This window comes from Lampetra fluviatilis, chromosome 26, assembly GCF_964198595.1.
Source record: "Lampetra fluviatilis chromosome 26, kcLamFluv1.1, whole genome shotgun sequence".
Classification (NCBI taxonomy): domain Eukaryota; kingdom Metazoa; phylum Chordata; class Hyperoartia; order Petromyzontiformes; family Petromyzontidae; genus Lampetra; species Lampetra fluviatilis.
Genome location: NC_136300.1, coordinates 9,381,947 through 9,402,282, shown reverse-complemented (window position 1 = coordinate 9,402,282; position 20,336 = coordinate 9,381,947). Strand labels below are relative to the sequence as shown.

At 52.7% G+C, this 20,336-nt stretch overlaps 1 protein-coding gene across 1 annotated transcript; it reads right to left on the bottom strand.

Annotated features, from left to right (window-relative positions):
• Positions 1–13,091: 13,091 nt before the first annotated feature.
• LOC144942190 (paired mesoderm homeobox protein 2A-like) lies at positions 13,092–19,555 on the bottom strand. Its single transcript, XM_078868952.1, has 3 exons — positions 19,345–19,555; positions 15,731–15,918; positions 13,092–13,466 (listed from the first exon to the last, which is right to left on the bottom strand). The coding sequence occupies exons 1-3, from the start codon at positions 19,553–19,555 to the stop codon at positions 13,092–13,094; spliced, it is 774 nt and encodes a 257-aa protein (XP_078725078.1).
• Positions 19,556–20,336: the final 781 nt, after the last annotated feature.

Genomic DNA, 20,336 nt, shown 5'->3' with positions numbered 1-20,336 from the left:
ATAAAACAAATATATTGCACATTTGCATGTAAAGTAATACTGTAATGCTAACGATCCATCCCGGCTTTAACCATATATGTGTGTGTGTGCGTCTAAGTCGATGTGTTTCTACGTGTGTGGGTCAATGTCTGTCTGTAAGTCCATGTGTGTGTCTGCCTTTTTCGCCCAAGCAACGCCGGGTACTTATCGTTAGTACTGTAATAAAGGTGTAGCGTCGGTGTCAGGCATTGTATATAGCATTGTTATGCACATTTACCTGTAGTAGCACACATGTGTCCATAGGGGGTGGTGACCCGGGATAGGCAGGATGAGCCGGGCCGTTGAGACACGAGGCTCTTCCAATCCCAAGAGAGGGGTTGTGGGGATATTCCAGATATACTTTTATAAATTTATATACTTATATTAATTTTAATTTTTTACCTACGTGACTTTACCGAAAAAAACCCTAAGAATATGAATCCTTGCAGTCACGAAAGCTTCAAATCTAGAATTCCAGAGCCCCCTAGAGAGTTCCAGAAGGGGGGCGTGGCCAGGGGCGGAGAGACCCGGCCACGGGTATAAAAGCCGGACCTCTGGACGAGTCCGGCAGTTTTCGTCGACCGAGTGGGCCAGTGGTCGGGACCCGAGGACCTTGGCTGGGTCGGGTCAGATAGCCTCCCCCTAGGTCCCCTTTGCTGGAGGAACGTGAGTGAAGTCCGAGTGATTCGGACATGCTAGCCTGGAGGCTATACCTCATCGGGTAGAGGGGCCGCTACCCCTCTGTGTTAGGTGTAGGGGTGTTACGGAGGGGCTGTTATACAATGGGATCACACGGGAAAGAAACACAGTGGGCGTGGCTATGCCGGTGCACGGGAAGGTGCTCCCAGCGACGTTCGCATCGGGCAGCCTGGGGAGCTGACTCGGAGCTGGGATCCCCCGGGGCCCCATCCCTCAGCGGGGGTTTTGGTATAAAAGGGGATGAGCCGGAGGGCTCGGGGAGAGATGTTGAAGCTAACCAGTGAAGACAGAAGGTCGTCTAGATAGAGCCCTGGACTCCCCTGGATCGCCGCCCTTATCAGGGCCGAACAGGATCAAGCCAGCGGCGTGGTCCCGAGAGCCAGAGCCGGTGCTCTTGTAAGAGCTGGTCTGGGACTCCGGGTACCGTGAGCCCGACTTACCAGTGTCGGCTAGCTAGCCTCCCCTAGCCCGTTAGTGGAGGACCAAGAGGTAGGCTAGGCGTAGCTAGAGGGTGTATTCCCAGTTAGACGGGTGAAGGGGCCGATACCCCCTTCAGTGTTGTATGTCCAGTGTTGTGCTGTACCCGACACGGAATAAATACGTGTGCCTCCAACCCCGGCGTCCAAGTCTCCTGGAACGTTATTACATCTGGTGTTAGAAGTGATCTGCTACGAACATGGACACGCGATGGACGGCTCGTGCCAGGGAACCGGGGGCGGAGGACACCGCTGCCGAAGTTGAGCCCGAGATGGCTGAAGGCGACGCCGAGCAGCCGGGGCCGGGTCCATCCACACCGCAGCGTCTGGATGGAGGGGAGCCGTCAGCAGATGGACTGCAGCAGGCTCACGCGAGACTGGCGGAGCTACTTTACGCTGCTGCCGCCACGCTTGACCAAATTACGCGGCTGGGGGCTGGTGGACCGCCACGGAGCGACGACAGCCGACGGGCAGCACGGGTTCCCGCCACTTTCACGGAGCCGGATTCTGAATTTCCCGCCATCGCCGCAGCGACTGCTGAGGGCGTGGCCGGGCTGAGCCTCGTGTCCGACGTCGGGCGTACAGTGGCTGCTACGTCATCAGGAGCGGCCAGCGCGTCACCAGTGGTGCGACCGGCGATGCCACTCGTCGTTCACGCCGAAGCCGAGCCGAGTGACAGGAGCAACGGGGGGCGACCTTCGACTGCGGCCGCTGCGTTGCACCAACGTTTACCTCCCCTCAAGGAGTTTGTGGGCGAGGATGGTGACTGGGGCGGCTTTCAGAGGCGCTTCCTCGCACACCAGGAGATGGTGCAGTGGACAGATGCCGAGGCTCTCCGCGCGCTGCCGGCGATGCTAGACAGCGATGCCCTCGCCACTCTCACCTCGGCGCCGAAAGCCAAGCGCGCCACGCTGCAGATGGCGCTTCAGCTGCTGGCTGCAGTCTACGGACCACCTTCTGACTGCAGACAGCTATTCTACGATCGTCAGCGGGGTGCCAAGGAGTCGCCGCTGGCGTATCGCACAGCTCTCCTGGCACTGGCAAGAACGGCTTTCCCGCGAATGGATGACGAAGGAGTGGATGCCATGGTGACGGAGAAGATCCTCTTGCTGGCTGACGAATTGGATATTGTCGTCGTGGCGCAGGACGACGCTGAGATGTCTTCCCTCCGGGCCGCACGACACCTCCACGCCAACTTACTCTCGCAGCGACGAAAGGCCAGCAAGGCGGCGACCGGCCGTGCCGTGGCTGCAGCCACCCTCCCGGCGGAGGAAATTTGCGCCGTCGACCGTCAGCTGGAGTGGAGAGCGGGAGTACGGCCGGCTTGGGACGGACCGAGCCGCCTCGACCAGCCAAAGTCATCGGGAGCGCTCCCGCGCTGCTACAATTGCGGCCTCCGGGGTCATGTGGCCTCGGGATGCCGGTCTCCTCGGCAGCGCGGGGCGACGCCTCGACAGGACGCCGCGCCTCTTCCCAAGCTCCAACAACATAACCCGGCGAGTCGCGGCACCCCACATGGTTGGCCTACACACACACCCATCACACACTCACGCACCGCAACGAACGGGGGTCTGAAATTGCACACCGTCGCGCCAACACGTACCACTGTGGGGACTAATATCCAACCCAGCCAGTGGTCCGTGTTGGCCCATCACGTTGTGGCCGCGTCGTCGGGGTCGTCAGTCATTGTGGGGCACATTGATGGGGTTGAGGTGCGCATCCTGGTCGATACGGGAGCATCGGCGACCATTATTTCGGAATTAATTTACAACATTCTTCCTGTTCAGAGCCGTCCTTTGCTGCCCGTTGATGTTCCGTTCTATGCTGCTAACGGGGGCTCACTTGGCATCATTGGACAAATTCGAGCGCAAATTTGTATCGGGGATATAAAATTTTCTGGCCCAATTTTTGTCTCCTCCTCGCTGGCGGTTCCGTGCCTGCTGGGGACGGACTTCCTGGCCAAAATGCCGATCCGTATCTTAGTCGACCAGGGCTGTATTGAGCTCCCGTCGGGCCGACGTATGTCATTTCTGCCGTCTCCCTCTGCGGGTCGGACGGCGTTCGCGACGGTACCGGCGCTCGTCGATAGAACGGTACGCGTACCGCCGGGGGCCCAGATGCTGGTGCCTCTTAAACTACGTCGGCCTTTCGCTAAGGGGATTGGGGACCAGGGGGTTCTGCTGGGACCGTCTAGGGTCGGGGTTAGCGGACCTCACTTAATTCTGGCCCAGACCATCGTTAAAGGGGACGGGGACCCATTCATCGCGGTCCTCAATGTGGGGTCGCGGACGGTGGTGGTTCCACAGGGGACCGTGCTTGCGCATGCAACGCCGGTGCCCTGTGAGGAGCCCGTCGTAAATCACGTAAGCGCTGCCCCTCTGCTGCGACCACATACGGACAGTGATGAGGGGTGGCTCGAGGCGCTTTGTGCGGGATCGACGGACCTGTCAGACTTACAGCGTCAAAAGCTTAAAACACTGCTGCGTGAATTTTCCGACGTTTTCAGTCGGAACAAATACGATCTGGGCTGTACTCATCTGCTGCGTCACCATATTGATACAGGTGACAGCGCGCCAATACGCCAGAATCCTTTTCGGTTAAGTCCCGCCGAAAAGGACCATGTCAAATCGGCCGTTGATGACATGTTAGCCGCCGACATCATTTCTCCTTCTACCAGCCCTTGGGGAGCGCCGAATGTCTTAGTTAAAAAACATGACGGCTCGTTGCGGTTTTGCGTCGATTTTCGTCGCCTCAACAAAATTTCGGTTGCCGACGCATACCCGCTCCCACGGATGGACGAATCGCTTGACGCCTTGGCGGGGGCGCGATTCTTCTCCACATTGGATTTGCTTTTGGGATTCTGGCAGCTTCCTCTGGACGATGATTCGAAACCCAAAACTGCATTCTGTACACCGCACGGCCTGTTCCAATTCAACCGGTTGCCGATGGGACTCCACTCAGCACCGGCAACTTTCCAGCGATTGATGGAATTGGTCTTGGCTGGGTTACAATGGGACTCGTGCTTGATTTATTTGGATGACGTTATCGTCTTTAGCAAAACATTCGACGAACATCTCCAGAGGTTGCGGGCGGTTTTCCTCAAAATGCGGGCTGCTAATTTGAAATTTAAACCCCAGAAGTGTCATTTGTTACGCGAATCTGTGCGTTATTTGGGACATATTGTCGGACGCTCAGGTATTGCTACCGATCCCGCCAAAATGCAGTGTGTCAGCTCCTGGCCGACTCCCACCTCTGTGGGAGAGGTCAGGAGTTTCGTTGGATTTGCGTCGTATTACCGACGGTTTGTCGCGGATTTTGCAACGATTGCAAAGCCCTTACATGCTTTGACATCTAAGGGGGTCCGGTTTCACTGGGGACAGGAGGAGGAGGCTGCTTTCCGATCCCTCCGGGACGATCTGGTAAAGGCTCCTCCTTTGGTTTACCCTGATTTTTCCAAACCCTTTTTGCTCGACATGGACGCGAGCAACACGGGAATTGGGGGCGTGCCTTCGCAGGTGGTTGACGGCGTGGAACGGGTAGTAGCGTACGGTAGTCGGGTGTTGTCTCCAGCGGAGCAAAGATATTGTGTCACCCGTCGGGAACTGTTGGCAATTGTTAACTTTATCCAACAGTATCGCCCATATCTGTACGGTCGGCATTTCACCGTCCGCACAGATCATGCGGCACTACAGTACGCCCTGCGAGTTCAACAACCATCGGGACAATTGTCTCGATGGTTGGAGATTCTCCAGGACTTCGATTTCGAAACTACGTACCATAAGGGCGTTCGCCACACCAATACGGACGCTCTGTCACGGCTGCCAACCACCTCCGAATGCGCATGCCTCCTGGGGTCGGGGCGTTGCAGGCCTCCGAGTGACATGTGCGTTCTGGTCCTGGCAGCCGCCGCTGGCGCAACGTCGATGACGGGTTCGATTGCACAACAGGGAAAAGATTCCTTGCTGGGGTTGCCTGTTGCTGAATGGGGGCGCCTCCAGATGGAGGACACCTCCCTCCTCGCGTTGCGTCGTCGCGTCAGAAGTGCTGGGCGGGAGAGGGGTGATGTCGACTCATGGGAGATGGTCCAGGGTCTGTTAATGCATTGGGACGGGAGATCCCATCGACACCAGCTGGTGGTCCCTTCTGGTTTGCGGGGTAAGGTGGTGTGGGCCGCGCATGAGCGTCTCCTCCACCTGGGGACTCAAAAGACCCTCGCCATGCTCCAGCTGGATATTTTTTGGCCGGGCATGACAAGGGATGTCGGGGATCTGTTGGGGTCATGTCCTCGGTGTGCGCAACGTAAACCACCAGCACTGGAGTCTAACCCGCCTTTGCAATCCATCAGAGTTTCCAGGGTCAACGAGCTTGTCGCGCTTGATATTCTGGCCCCATTCCCCGCTACCCCCAGGGGCAACAGATACCTGTTGACCGGGGTGGAATATTTTACGCGCTGGCCTATGGCCTGGCCCCTTGCCAACCAGTCGGCAGCAGCCAAAATTCCGACCTCCGCCAGAAGGCTAACGAGAGGCTCAGGCTGGGTCGGGCGCACGTGCTGCAGTGGAAACCAGGTGACAGGGCATGGTTACACTGTCCCCAAGTACCACTTGTAACCTCCTCTAAACTGGTGCGGCCGTGGCGGGGTCCTGTGGAGGTGGTTCAGGTTTTGCGGCCTCAGTGTGTACGTATCAAATGGGGGAAGCGGCGGTGGTTTGTGCACCCCTCCAGATTGAAACCGTTCGTTGCGGTCCGAGTTCCCACTTCACACACGTATGGCCAAACATGTGGGGGGTCCGCCGACTCCCAGGGTCCGCCTCCGCTGCTCTCACCTAACGTGCTGCCGGCTGTCCCGCCCCCAGGTGCACCGGGAGTGACGGGCTCACGCCCGCCAACCCCTCCTGGGGATGCCGAGGGTCACGCGGCAACAGAAAGTGACTCATTCGGACACGGACGGTTGCCACCCAACAGTCCGCCATCCGGGGTTGCCCCGTGTGACGGACCTGCTGCAAGAACGCGCGCGAAAATGCGCAGACTTTTGTGATGCCCGGAGGATTGTATATATGTTGTGTTCACTGTGTGTTGTGTGTGTGGTGTGGTTTCCTGCTAATTGTATATATGGTGCTCTTACGGAATTCGTATTTATTCGGGGGGGGGGTGCGTCGGGTTATTTTCTCTTCTTGCTGTTGTTGTTCTTGTTGTTGTTCTTGTTGTTGTTCTTGTTGTCGTTATTGTTGAAAAAATTGTGAGGCACACGCGGGTTCAAGGGGTAAATACACTTTTATTGTCGTTTTGTTGCAGCCGGGACGGCTGCGAGCTGTACGGGGGGGGGGGGGGGGGGTGATGTAGGGGTGTTACGGAGGGGCTGTTATACAATGGGATCACACGGGAAAGAAACACAGTGGGCGTGGCTATGTCGGTGCACGGGAAGGTGCTCCCAGCGACGTTCGCATCGGGCAGCCTGGGGGGCTGACTCGGAGCTGGGATCCCCCGGGGCCCCACCCCTCAGCGGGGGTTTTGGTATAAAAGGGGATGAGCCGGAGGGCTCGGGGAGAGATGTTGAAGCTAACCAGTGAAGACAGAAGGTCGTCTAGATAGATCCCTGGACTCCCCTGGATCGCCGCCCTTATCAGGGCCGAACAGGATCGAGCCAGCGGCGTGGTCCCGAGAGCCAGAGCCGGTGCTCTTGTAAGAGCTGGTCTGGGACTCCGGGTACCGTGAGCCCGACTTACCAGTGTCGGCTAGCTAGCCTCCCCTAGCCCGTTAGTGGAGGACCAAGAGGTAGGCTAGGCGTAGCTAGAGGGTGTATTCCCAGTTAGACGGGTGAGGGGGCCGATACCCCCTCCAGTGTTGTATGTCTAGTGTTGTGCTGTACCCGACACGGAATAAATACGTGTGCCTCCAACCCCGGCGTCCAAGTCTCCTGGAACGTTATTACATAGGGACCCGTGTATCCCGCAGTTGTATTGAATAAACGTGTGCCTCAAGCGCTCTTGTCTCCAGTCTCCCTGGAACCCACTACAAATGTATTGTAAATGCAACATGAAATAACATGAAAAAAACGATGTTTTAGTTTCACTTACCTTGAGTCGAATGGTTCACTGTCGTTATGCATCACGGAGGATGCTGGGACTAATTACATCTCGCGGAGGATCGCTCCGCCGATCAAAATAGTTCCGTGGTTCGGTTCGTAAGTACAACGGAATGTTTACAAGTTGGTGGCTTAAAAATAATGTCTTACGGTAGAGGTTCGTTCGTAAGTGCGGATGTTCGTAAGTTGTAAGTTTATATCTCGGGGACTGCCTTACACAGAGACCCATCGACTAAAACAGACCCACAGACACACACAGAGCCCCATAGACTCACACAATAACCTATAGACTCATAGAAACCCACAGACTCGCATAGAGACCCACTCACACAGAGACTCACAAAATCCTGAAAACTCACAGAAACCCACAGATTCCCAAAGAGAGCTATTGACTTACGTAATACCTTATATACGCACAGATGCCCATACTCACATAGAAACCCACAGACTCACACCGAGACGTATAGACTCACAGAGACCCACAGACTCACACAGACCCACAGACTCATACAGATATGTATGTTGAATTTCTGTCCCCATAGACTTAGAGACCCATAGACTCACAGAGAGACAAGATACCCATTTCAGCACCATTGTAATGGTTTGCCATGTTACGATGCTATAGAAATTATTAATTAACACAAATGTAAACATTTAACGCATTTTCCATTGGAAACAATGAATAATAAGGTAATTTCCAGGGTTGTGTATATTTGACAGTATATTGCATAACTACAATGTTCACAAAATATTGGCACTGAATGAGTGGGGCGTGTGGGTCATTGTCTCTGGACATTTGTGAAAAAGAGCTTCATCACTCATCGGATTTCTCCAGTTTAAATAAAGATCTTGATTCTATCGTGTTTCGCGACGATCAGAGTCCACTTTTGCTCAACACTCCTTACATCGATTGTCATCGATGAGAAACACCGTAGTAAATGCTGTACTGTATTGAATTCGTCACCTGTGATTTTTTTTTTATATACTCGGCCTGAAAATTATACATTTTTCTCCGTTTTCTGGAGGGTCACAAACGCCATTAATGGCAAAATTCGGCGAATTATCTGTAAATGTTTCAATGAAATATATATCAAAGGTGTGTGTACATCTATTTCATTGGACGATCATATACATACAATTACATCTATTAAAATTCGAATCGCTTCAAAACATTGTTTCATCAACATTTAAGTTGGTTTCTGTGAACATCGCTCTTTGCAACGTGGAGCGAGCAGCAGCAGTCAGCGCCCGCGTGGGGTGTGGCCCGAACCGTCGCGTCCTCGGGCCCAGGGAGTGGCGACGGGTCTGTGATTTTAAAAATCTCGTTGTACGAATGGCGAGGAATTGTCCGTCTTGTGTGAATAACATTCACGACAATCACCACAGCAGAGACACTAAAACAACAACACAGCAATGCAGTTTAAAATTGTCACGTTATTTATACCAGATATACTGCGCTGGTCTCAGAACCCCCCTTTGCGTTATACTCGGTTCGATTCCAAACGTTGGCGATTCCCAGCTCCGAAGAACGTTCCCCCGTTTGGACTCGCGATGCGGGGAGAAGGTGCGTGCGAGATTATTGAAGAGATTGCAGAAAAAAAAATTCTGAGCAGCGTGAGCAAGGAGGTGGACAACGCCGATTGCACCGCGTGCAGACCTATCAACCCCTTATCAGTGCCCCCTACCTTATTACAGACCAATGCAGACCTAATTGGTCACCCCCGTGCCCTAATACATCTCAACGTTCATCCTACAAAGTCACGTCACATGGGAGAAACGCAGACACATAGACATAACATTAGTTTGCCCGGATTTAAACGGCTGTACACCATATGGAACTGAAAACTCAATTTCCCCGTACAAGAATACGGATAAACTATATGGGTTGACAGGCAATGGCAGAGCCAGGATTTTCAGGTAGAGGGGGCAACCCCTCCAGCAATGAAAAATCATAGTTGTTAGTAAGTAAGGACTTGTCCATTGCTTTTTATTTGACGCATGTGCGGCGAAGGTGCAGCCATCGATCGAGGGTCGAATTCGAACCGCGTTGTGTGATCGGCATCGCGCTCGCTGAAGGTGTTTGCCTTCAGGGAAGTCGTGGACTGTTTACGCAACTGCGCACAATTCTGAGTCACTTATAACTGCTTTGCCGTTACTTATTGCCAATTATGGACTCAGACTATAAGTGTTCTATCATCTCATAGAGTCCATGGCACATAATATGCTACACAGTGGCAGTGGGGGTCGCAAAATGCCGATTTATTATGAATAAACTCCAATGATCCGATCAAAATTAGGGATTTCGATCTGAATATTGGGGGGGGCACATGCCACCCCACCCCCCACTGGCTCCGCCAGTGTTGACAGGTATGCGACTATACACGACACTACTATACACTACACTATACTGATATATACTACACTATACACCACTACACTACTATACACTACACTACAATATACACTACACTACGATACACTACACTACTATACACTACACTAAAATATACACTACACTAAAATATACACTACACAACTGTACACTATACACCACTGCACTACTATACACTACACTGTACACTACACTACTATAAACTACACTATACACCACTACACTACTTTACACTCCACTATACACTACACTACTATACACTACACTATACACCACGACTATACACTACACTACAATATACACTACACAACTATACACTATACACCACTACACTACTATACACTACACTACTATACACTACACTACTATACACTACACTATACACCACCACTATACACTACAATATACACTACACAATTATACACTATACACCACTACACTACTATACACTACACTACAATATACACTACACTACGATACACTACACTACACACCACTATACACTACACTACAATATACACTACACTACGATACACTATACTATACACCACTAAACTACTATACACTACACTACAATATACACTACACTACTATACACTACACTATACACCACTACACTACTATACACTACAATATACACTACACTACGATACACTACACCATACACCACGACACTACTATACACTACACTATACACTACACTATACACTACACTATACACCACGACTATACACTACACTATACACTACACTACTATACACTATACACCACTACACTACTATACACTACACTATACACTACACTATACACTACACTATACACCACTACTATATGCTACACTACAATATACACTACACTACTATACACTATACAACACTACACTACTATACACTACACTATACACTACACTACTATACACTACACTATACACCACTACTATACGCTACACTACAATATACACTACACTACTATACACTATACACCACTACACTACTATACACTACACTATACACTACACTACTATACACTACACTATACACCACGACTATACACTACACTACAATATACACTACACAACTATACACTATACACCACTACACTACTATACACTACACTACTATACACTACACTACTACACACTACACTATACACCACCACTATACACTACAATATACACTACACAATTATACACTATACACCACTACACTACTATACACTACACTACAATAAACACTACACTACGATACACTACACTACACACCACTATACACTACACTACAATATACACTACACTACGATACACTACACTATACACCACTTAACTACTATACACTACACTACTATACATTACACTATACATCACGACTATACACTACAATATACACTACACAACTATACACTATACACCACTAAACTACTATACACTACAATATACACTACACTACTATACACTACACTATACACCACTACACTACTATACACTACAATATACACTACACTACGATACACTACACTATACACCACGACACTACTATACACTACACTATACACTACACTATACACTACACTACTATACACTACACTATACACCACGACTATACACTACACTATACACTACACTACTATACACTATACACCACTACACTACTATACACTGCACTATACACTACACTATACACCACTACTATACGCTACACTACAATATACACTACACTACTATACACTATACACCACTACACTACTATACACTACACTATACACTACACTACTATACACTACACTATACACCACTACTATACGCTACACTACAATATACACTACACTACTATACACTATACACCACTATACTACTATACACTACACTACTATACACTACAATATACACCACGACTATACACTACACTACAATATACACTACACAACTATACACTATACACCACTACACTACTATACACTACACTTTACACTACACTACTATACACTACACTATACACCACGACTATACACTACCCTACAATATACACTACACAACTATACACTATACACCACTACACTACTATACACTACACTACTATACACTACACTATACACCACGACTATACACTACACTACAATATACACTACACAACTATACACTATACACCACTACACTACTATACACTACACTATACACTACACTACTATACACTACACTGCTATACATTGCTCGGCAGTGGAGGGATGGTCTGGTTTTGCCGTGCCTCGACCACCTTGGCGTTACCCAGCATCGCCCTTCGTGAGCCTCGCACTCACTGAGTCGCCTTTTGTTCACCAAATGGTATACACTCGTTTACAACAACAACAAAATGTCAGGACGCAAACGTAATAACTTAACATTTAATTGTAACAACAACAATCACCCGAGTTACAGGGAGCGGGCACGACGCTGTGCGCCGACGAGGATGATCCGCGCAGTCGCCTCTCCCGGGCAAACCGATCGCCACTTGGCCACACGTTCAACGTCTATCGAGACGCATGACCATTGTTACCTTTCTAAAATCCGACATCGAAAATAGCTGCCGTGGTGTGACGCACGGCTAGCGCACTGGACTTGCAATAACGAGGATCGGCGGTTTGATTCCATCTCCAGGCGCGCGCGAGTTAAATCAATGGGGGCACCTTTCTTAAGGGGCCGTCCATAAATGACGTCACGCGATTTTGGACGATTTTTGACCCCCCCCCCCATCGTCACACGGCGTCACAAAAAGTCAGATCCACCCTCAAATATGACGTCACAAAGCTCTGCCCCCCCCCCCCTAAAAAAACATGCTTCAAATCGCTTTAAACTATTGTCATTGTAGTGCGTATTTAATGTGGTGCTGCACTCTGATGTTGTAGGAGAAAACATTTATTAAAAGTCTATTTAATTAAGTAGAACGTGTTGTCTATATTTGTTTAAAGTTGCGCATTTTGATGTGACGTCACATTTCTCACCCCCCCCCCCCTCGTCACACATCGTCACAAATGTCTGACCCCCCCCCTCCCCCCAGGTACGTGACGTCATTTATGGACGGCCCCTAAACCCCCTCCCGCTTCTGTCCACCGAGTGGTATGGATGGTTACAGGGCGCGTGTGGTGGGGTAATGTGTGGGCACGCCCACGTCTTCCAGCTAGAATTATACTGAAAACCTCTGATGGTACTCCTCAAAACACGCGGTTTCACCAACCTGGGTAGAACAAAGACAGAGCAACGCAGCTCTCCTCGACCACAGCCTGCATCGTCCCTCGGGCACGCTGGGCCCTCTGTGCCCCTGGCAGTTCTAGAGCCGCGATGCGAGACAAACCAAACGAGAACCGTCCCCTTGTTCGTCGCGAAGAGTTATAAATAATCTCCCCTAGGCCAGCCACAGGGGGTGAAGCGAGGGGGGGGTGGGCAGACCCCCTAGGGTCCCTGTTTGTGCGGCAAGTGTCGCTGCAGCGAGGACAAGACGCTGGCGAAGGGCCCTCCGAGGGGCTCCGGGACCCTCGGCGGAGGCCCTGCCCACGCCAGTGACTGCGGTCTGGGGCTCCCAGCAGACGAGGTCGCCGGCGTAGGCACGATCCCTTGGCTAAGCTCGCACGCCGCGGGCCCCGCGCCGGGCCCCGCGCTGGGGCCCGTGCTGTCCGGCACCGGTGCTTTGGCCTCCCTGATCCCCGCTCCGGCCGTGTCAAGCTCCTCGCCTCCCGGTGTGCGCGCCCCGTGCTGCGCGCCGCCTTTGGCCGCCGCGGCTGCGCGCTCTTGCTTGCGGAACTTTGCGCGGCGGTTTTGGAACCAAACCTGGGACGGAGGGAACGATGCGCAACAACTAAGTCACCAACGCGACGAGCTCGCACAAGCCACACCGCACAACAACTAGCACACGACAGTAACAGGCGCCATTCGCCGCTAAGTGGCGGTGAAGTCACTTGCGCCAGGCTAGGTGAACTTTGAGTTCACGTGAAGTGTCGAAGGCTCGTTGACACAAGGTCACGGGAGAGATCCAGGTGTTATGGGTTGACTGATATGACTGGCAGATGCAACACCTGTGCTCTCCACAGCACCAAATCCCTGCGCTTTAGCCACCCGGCACTCCACCCGCTATTTTGAGCGTCGCTCCTCCGTTCTGCATTGTTGGAGGGTGACGGTCTCCAATCTTCTGTAACCGCATCAGCCTATCTCTTCTCTAGCCCATACCGCCACTCGTTCTGTGGGGGCAAACAATCTGCTTGGGCATGTTGTGGATGGGCCTGTGGGCTACATCACCCAGCCAACGCAGGCTCGCCTGCTGGAAGAGCTCACTGATGAATGAGTGTCCAGATCTTTTTAAGATCTTAGAGATTCTCACACAATCTAGCCCGGTTAAACCAAGGATGGATCGTAGGCAGATCAGCCTAAATGTTTCAAACCAATGCAAATGACCCATCAGAGGGGTCCACGTGTCGCAAGCATAGAGAAGAGAGAGAGCATAACTGTGGCCGAGAAGACCAAAAGCTTCAAGCAGAGTGACAGGCCAGCAAGCTTCTACATTGTTACACAGCAAGAAATACAAAGAACCCCGCATAGCCTTAATATACTGTTGGGCAAGTAGTGTTAGCGAGCACCTATGAAGGCCGGAACGGTACACGAGGGGGTGGGTGGCCAGCACCACGCCCGACGCCTTTGTCTCCCCAGTGGCGATGTTTACACACCGCACCGAATACTCATTTGAGGCTGAGTCGACCTAGGGGAGGCCCAGGACCGGTTCAGATAATCGTCACTGGTGTTGGCCGTGAGCGGGAATCGAACCCGTGTCGCCAGGTTTATAGCGCAGCGCGCTAACCGCTACACTACACACACAGGTACACAAGACAAAGATCCCCCGTATAGCCTGAACAGACTATTGGGGCAAGTGTTGTTAGTGAGCACTTATAAAGGCCGGCACGGCACTCGAGGGGATGGGTGACCAACACCACTCCCGGCCGCCTTTGTCTCCCCCAGTGACGATGTTTACTACACACCGCACCAGGTACTCATTTGAGGCCGAGTCGACCTAGGGCAGGCCCAGGACCGGTTCACATAATCGTCACCGGTGTTGGCCGTGAGCGGGATTCGAACTCGGGTGGCTGGGTTCGTAGCGCAGCGCGCTAACCGCTACACCACCGCTCCCCACAGGTACAAACAAAGACAAAGATCCCCGTATAGCCTGTAACAGACTTGTGGGGCAAGTGCTGTTATCGAGCACCTCCCACAGGTACACACACACGAGCGAGTATCCTGTGTCAACCTAAGCGGGACTCCACTACGGCACCACAATTCCAAGGTGGCGGTTGATTGTGAAGGTGTTGTGCTGACATTCCCGTCGGTCTTGAGATGGTGGTGGTGTTGAGTATAGGTGGTGGTGGTGTTGAGTATAGGTGGTGGTGGTGTTGAGTATAGGTGGTGATGGTGTTGAGCATAGGTGGTGGTGGTGGTAGTGTTGAGTATAGGTGCTGGTGTTGAGTATAGGTGGTGGTGGTGCTGGTGTTGAGGTGGTAATGGTGGTGTTTGTGTTGAGGTGGTAGTGGTGGTGTTGAGGTGGTAGTGGTGTTTGTGTTGAGGTGGTAGTGGTGTTTGTGTTGAGGTGGTAGTGGTGGTGTTTGTGTTGAGGTGGTAGTGGTGGTGTTAAGGTGGTAGTGGTGGTGGAGGTGGTAGTGGTGTTTGTGTTGAAGTGGTAGTGGTGTCGAGGTGGTAGTGGTGGGGTGGTCTTGAGGTGGTAATTGTGGTAGTGGTGGTGGTGTTGAGGTAATAGTAGGGGTGGTGTCGAGGTGGTAATGGTGATGGAGGTGCTAGTGTTGGTGGTGTTGGGGTGGTATTGGTGGTGGTGTTGATGTGGTATTGGTGTTGAGGTGGTAGTGGTGGGGTAGTGTTGAGGTGGTAGTGGTGGCGTGGTGTTGAGGTGATAGTGGTGGGGTAGTGTTGAGGTGGTAGTGGTGGTGTTGAGGTGGTAGTGGTGGTGGTGTTGAGGTGGTAGTAGTATTTGCGGTGGTGTTGAGGTGGTAGTAGTAGTTGTGGTGGTGGTAGCGTGCCCATCCCGCCTCCCCCACCTGCACGCGCGCCTCCGTGAGGTCGATGCCGAGCGCGAGCTCCTCCCGTGTGTAGATGTCGGGGTAGTGAGTCTCGGCGAACACGCGCTCCAACTCACGCAGCTGCGCGCTCGTGAACGTCGTGCGGATGCGGCGCTGCTTTCGCTTCTCGGCCAGAGAGCCCGGCTCCCCGAACAACTTGTAGGGGACTGGGTGGGGGGGGCACGCGAGACAACCCGTCAGACTGGAGACAACGGGCAAGGAGACCGCTTGTCGGGAGTGAACACGCGGGGAAGTCGCCACAGACGTGGAATTGCATCAACTCCTGCGCAACTGGAGGCTCGTGCATGGCGCCCACGTGCCGGCCTGAGAGGCGTCACCATCAGGGTTGGGAGGGGGGCAGAGCTACAACCACGCGCGATCCGTGCCAAGGGTGGGAAAACCCCGATTTTTGTTGGCAAATTTTATTGGAGTTATTGGTTTTATTTTTTAAAATAAACCCGATTTTGTCGAAAAAATACATGGTTTTAATCCGGCAAGTCAAGTTGTCGTCAATCGGCGCCAGAGTCATCGGATGTGCTTCTCCACCGACTTCACGCTCAGGCTGTTCCTCAGCTTGGAGTGAACGAAGGCCGTGGTGGAGAAGTTCCTCTCGGATGCGGCGCTGGACATGGCGATGCTGGACAGCTTGACGGCGATCTTTTGCAGCTCGGGCCACTCACTGCCATCGGACAGCCAAGACTCCATCAGCGTCTTGCGACCTTTCACCATCATCTTGGAGCGCGACGTGTTGTTTGTCTTCTCTTTGGTGGGGGCTATAATTATAGGGATTAACAGGCAATAAAACCGAATAAAACCGGATGTTTGGCCATCTGAGATGATCGGGTTTTTTTTATTAAAACCATGAAAAACCCGATGTTGCCAGCCTTGGTCCGTGCTGATTCGGGGGTTCCCCCACCCACCCAACACCCAAAGCCACCGAGAATAGAAATGAGCCAAGCATCCCCATCACGAACTCGCTGATTGCAAACCTCTTGAGACTGCTCAGGCCTGGAGGTGTCAAGGGCAATGAAAGAGCAGGAGGCGGCGTGGAGAATAGCGCGGCAGAGACAGAAAAAGAGGGGGGTGGGGTAGAGGGCGAGGTGAGGAGAGGGGCTCAGGTGGGCAGAGCGGCGCAAGTGGAGAGAGGGGCGCAGGTGGAGCTCACGGGGTTGTCTCGGTGAATGTCCCGTGCGGAGGCGTCCGAGAAGAACGCGGTTCCTGACCGATCTAATTAACCGTGCAACTATTAGATTCCTCGGTTTAATTTGGCGGGTAAGTAGCGGGACTAAGTGTGTCGTATATACCGTGTGCGCTCCTCCCATCGTGCCATTTGCCAGCCGCGCAGCGCGAAGGGTATAAGCTTGCTCTCGCTAGCTCGATTTGCGGGCAGCGGCTTCGAAGCGATTGTTGCCGCGGTTGGGCGAAGCGCGGCGCTTCAAAGCGGCGAGGAGCGCGGGGCTGGTGGGGGAGCGCACGGTGGCCTGGACTCCGCATTCTGGACGGATAAGGACCTGGTCTAGTAGGGTCAGTGCGAGTGGTGGGGTCAGTGCTAGTGGTGGGGTCAGTGCTAGTGGTCACGTCAGTGCTAGTGGTGGGGTCAGTGTGAGTGGAGGTGTCTGTGCTAGTGGTGGGGTCAGTGTAAGTGGTGGGGTCAGTGTTAGTGGTGGGGTCAATGTAAGTGGTGGGGTCAATGCTAGGGGTGGGGTCAGTGTTAATGGTGGGGTCAGTGTAGTGGTGCGGTCAGTGTAAATGGTGGGGTCAGCGCTAGTGGTGATAGTGGTGCGGTCAGTGATAGTGGTGGGGTTAGTGCGAGTGGTGGGGTCAGTGTGAGTGGTGGGGTCAGTACTAGTGGTGAGGTCAGTGTGAGTGGTGGGGTCAGTGTTAGTGGTGATAGTGGTGCGGTCAGTGTTAGTGGTGGGGTCAGTGTGAGTGGTGGGGTCAGTGCTAGTGGTGGGGTCAGTGTGAGTGGTGGTTTTAGTGGTGGGGTCAGAGTTAGTAGTTGGGTCAGTGCTAGTGTTGGGATCATTCCTAGTGGTGGGATCAGTACTAGTGGTGGGGTCAGTATTAGTGGTGGGATCGGTGTTAGTGGTGGGGTCAGTATTAGTGGTGGAATCAGTGCTAATGGTGGGGTCAGTGTTAGTGGTGGGATCGGTGTTAGTGGTGGGGTCAGTATTAGTGGTGGGGTCAGTGTTAGTGGTGGGGTCAGTGTTAGTGGTGGGGTCAGTGTTAGTGGTGGGATCAGTACTAGTGGTGGGATCAATGTGAGTCGTAGGGTCAGTGCTAGTGGTGGGGTCAGTATTAGTTGTGGAATCAGTGCTAGTGGTGGGGTCAGTGTTAGTGGTGGGGTCAGTATTAGTGGTGGGGTCAGTATTAGTGGTGGGATCGGTGTTAGTGGTGGGGTCAGTATTAGTGGTGGAATCAGTGCTAATGGTGGGGTCAGTGTTAGTGGTGGGATCGGTGTTAGTGGTGGGGTCAGTATTAGTGGTGGGGTCAGTGTTAGTGGTGGGGTCAGTGTTAGTGGTGGGGTCAGTGTTAGTGGTGGGATCAGTACTAGTGGTGGGATCAATGTGAGTCGTAGGGTCAGTGCTAGTGGTGGGGTCAGTGTGAGTGGTGGAGTCATTGTTAGTGGTGAGGTCAGTGTGAAAGGTGGTGTTAATGGTGGAGTCAGTGCTAGTGGTGGGGCAGTGTAGGTGGTGGGGTCGGTGTGAGTGGCAGGGTCAGTGTTAATGATAGGGTCAGTGTTAGTGGTGGCGTCAGTGTTTGTGGTGGCGTCAGTGTTAGTGGTGGGGTCAGTGTGAGTGGTGGGGTCTGTGTGAGTGGTGGGGTCAGTGTTAGTGGTGAGGTCAGTATTAGTGGTGGGGTCAGTACTAGTGGTCGGGTCAGAGTTAGTGGTGGGGTCAGTGTGAGTGGTGGGGTCAGTGCTAGTGGTGGGGTCAGTGCTAGTGGTGGGGTCACTGCTAGTGGTGGGGTCAGTGCGAGTAGTGGGGTCAGTGTTAGTGGTGAGATCAGTATTAGTGGTGGGGTCAGTGCTAGTGGTGGGGTCAGTGCTAGTGGTGGGGTCACTGCTAGTGGTGGGGTCAGTGCGAGTAGTGGGGTCAGTGTTAGTGGTGAGATCAGTATTAGTGGTGGGGTCAGTGTTAGTCGTGGGGTCAGTGTGATTGGTGGGATCAGTACTAGTGGTAAGGTCAGTGTAAGCGGTGGTGAGATCAGTTTTAGTGGTGGGGTCACTGCTAGTGGTGGGGTCACTGTTAGTGGTGGGGTCAGTGCTAGTGGTGGGGTCAGTGTTAGTGGTGAGGTCACTGCTAGTGGTGGGGTCACTGCTAGTGGTACGGTCAGTGTAAGTACTTGGGTCAGTGTGAGTGGTGGGGTCAGTGTGAGTGGTGGTGTTAGTGGTGAGGTCAGTGTGAGTGGTGGTGTTAGTGGTGGGGTCAGAGTTAGTGGTGGGATCAGTATTAGTGGTGAGGTCACTGCTAGTGGTGCGGTCAGTGTAAGTGGTTGGGTCAGTGTGAGTGGTCGTGTTATTGGTGGGGTCAGTCTACGTGGTGGAGGTCAGTGCTAGTGGTGGACATTAACCAGGACGAGCGCGTTCTTACCCGAGCTGTAGGTGGGCGTGAGCGACTCACGCAGCGCGCCCATGCCTGGTCCCCACGCCGTCCTCAGCGGCGGGTACTGGAACCCGCCGGGCTGCGCGCACGGACTCAAGTCCACGTACGCGGACGGGAGCCCCGTGGAGTCCACGCCGCTGTGAATCGGCGCGTCGTAGCCGGCGCTGCTGTGGAGGAACGGGTAATCCATGGCGAACATGTGGGCACCACCACCACCACCGCCAGCAGCAGCAGCACGCCGGGAACGCGCCGTGCCGAATCGCGGAGCGCGCGGCACCCGCTCGCGCCGCGCGCTTTAAATGGCCCGCGGTGACGTGACGTCACCGCTCAGGGAGGCCCTCCTCCTCCTGCTGCTGCTGTTCATTCCCCCTCCAACCTCTCCATCCTCAACTCTACACCCTCAACTCACACTACTCTCCACCCTCAACTCACAATACTCTCCACTCTCCCACCTTCGATTCGCCACTACCACCCACAACTCGCCACTCTCCACCCGCACCACTCTCAATTCTCCACTATCCACTCTCATTCTAGATTTGAAGCTCCTGCAATCTCTCATTTACTTGATACAGCTGTCGTGGCTGTGACGGTTCCACCTGAAGACGGAGGCTTGTGTTGCCTCCGAAACGTCGTGATTTTTATTTAATTTTACTTTTATTAATTTTAATGTTTTTTACCTACGTGACTTTACCGAAAAAACCTAAAAATATCCACTCTCAACTCACCACTCTTCACTCTCAACCGTCAACTCACCACTCTCCACTCTCAACTCACCACTCCGCAATCTCAATTCACCACGATCCACCCTCAACTCACCTCTCTCCACTCTCCACCCTCAACTCACCAATCTCTACCCACAACTCACCACTCTCCACCCTCAACTTTCAACTCCCCACTCTGCGCCCTCAACCCACCACCTCTCCACCTCTGTAACCTTTAAATCGCCGTCCTTCACTCAGCATCAAATCTTACCACAATTC

Bases quoted from the DNA above. Each gene is read 5' to 3' on its own strand.
- LOC144942190 (XM_078868952.1), bottom strand. From the start codon at position 19,555: ATGTTCGCCATGGATTACCCGTTCCTCCACAGCAGCGCCGGCTACGAC. The intron at 15,919-19,344 runs GTAAGAACGCGC...CCCCCCACCCAG, and splicing joins CACGCCCACCTACAGCTCGG to TCCCCTACAAGTTGTTCGGG. The intron at 13,467-15,730 runs GTGGGGGAGGCG...CCTCCGTCCCAG, and splicing joins TCACGGAGGCGCGCGTGCAG to GTTTGGTTCCAAAACCGCCG.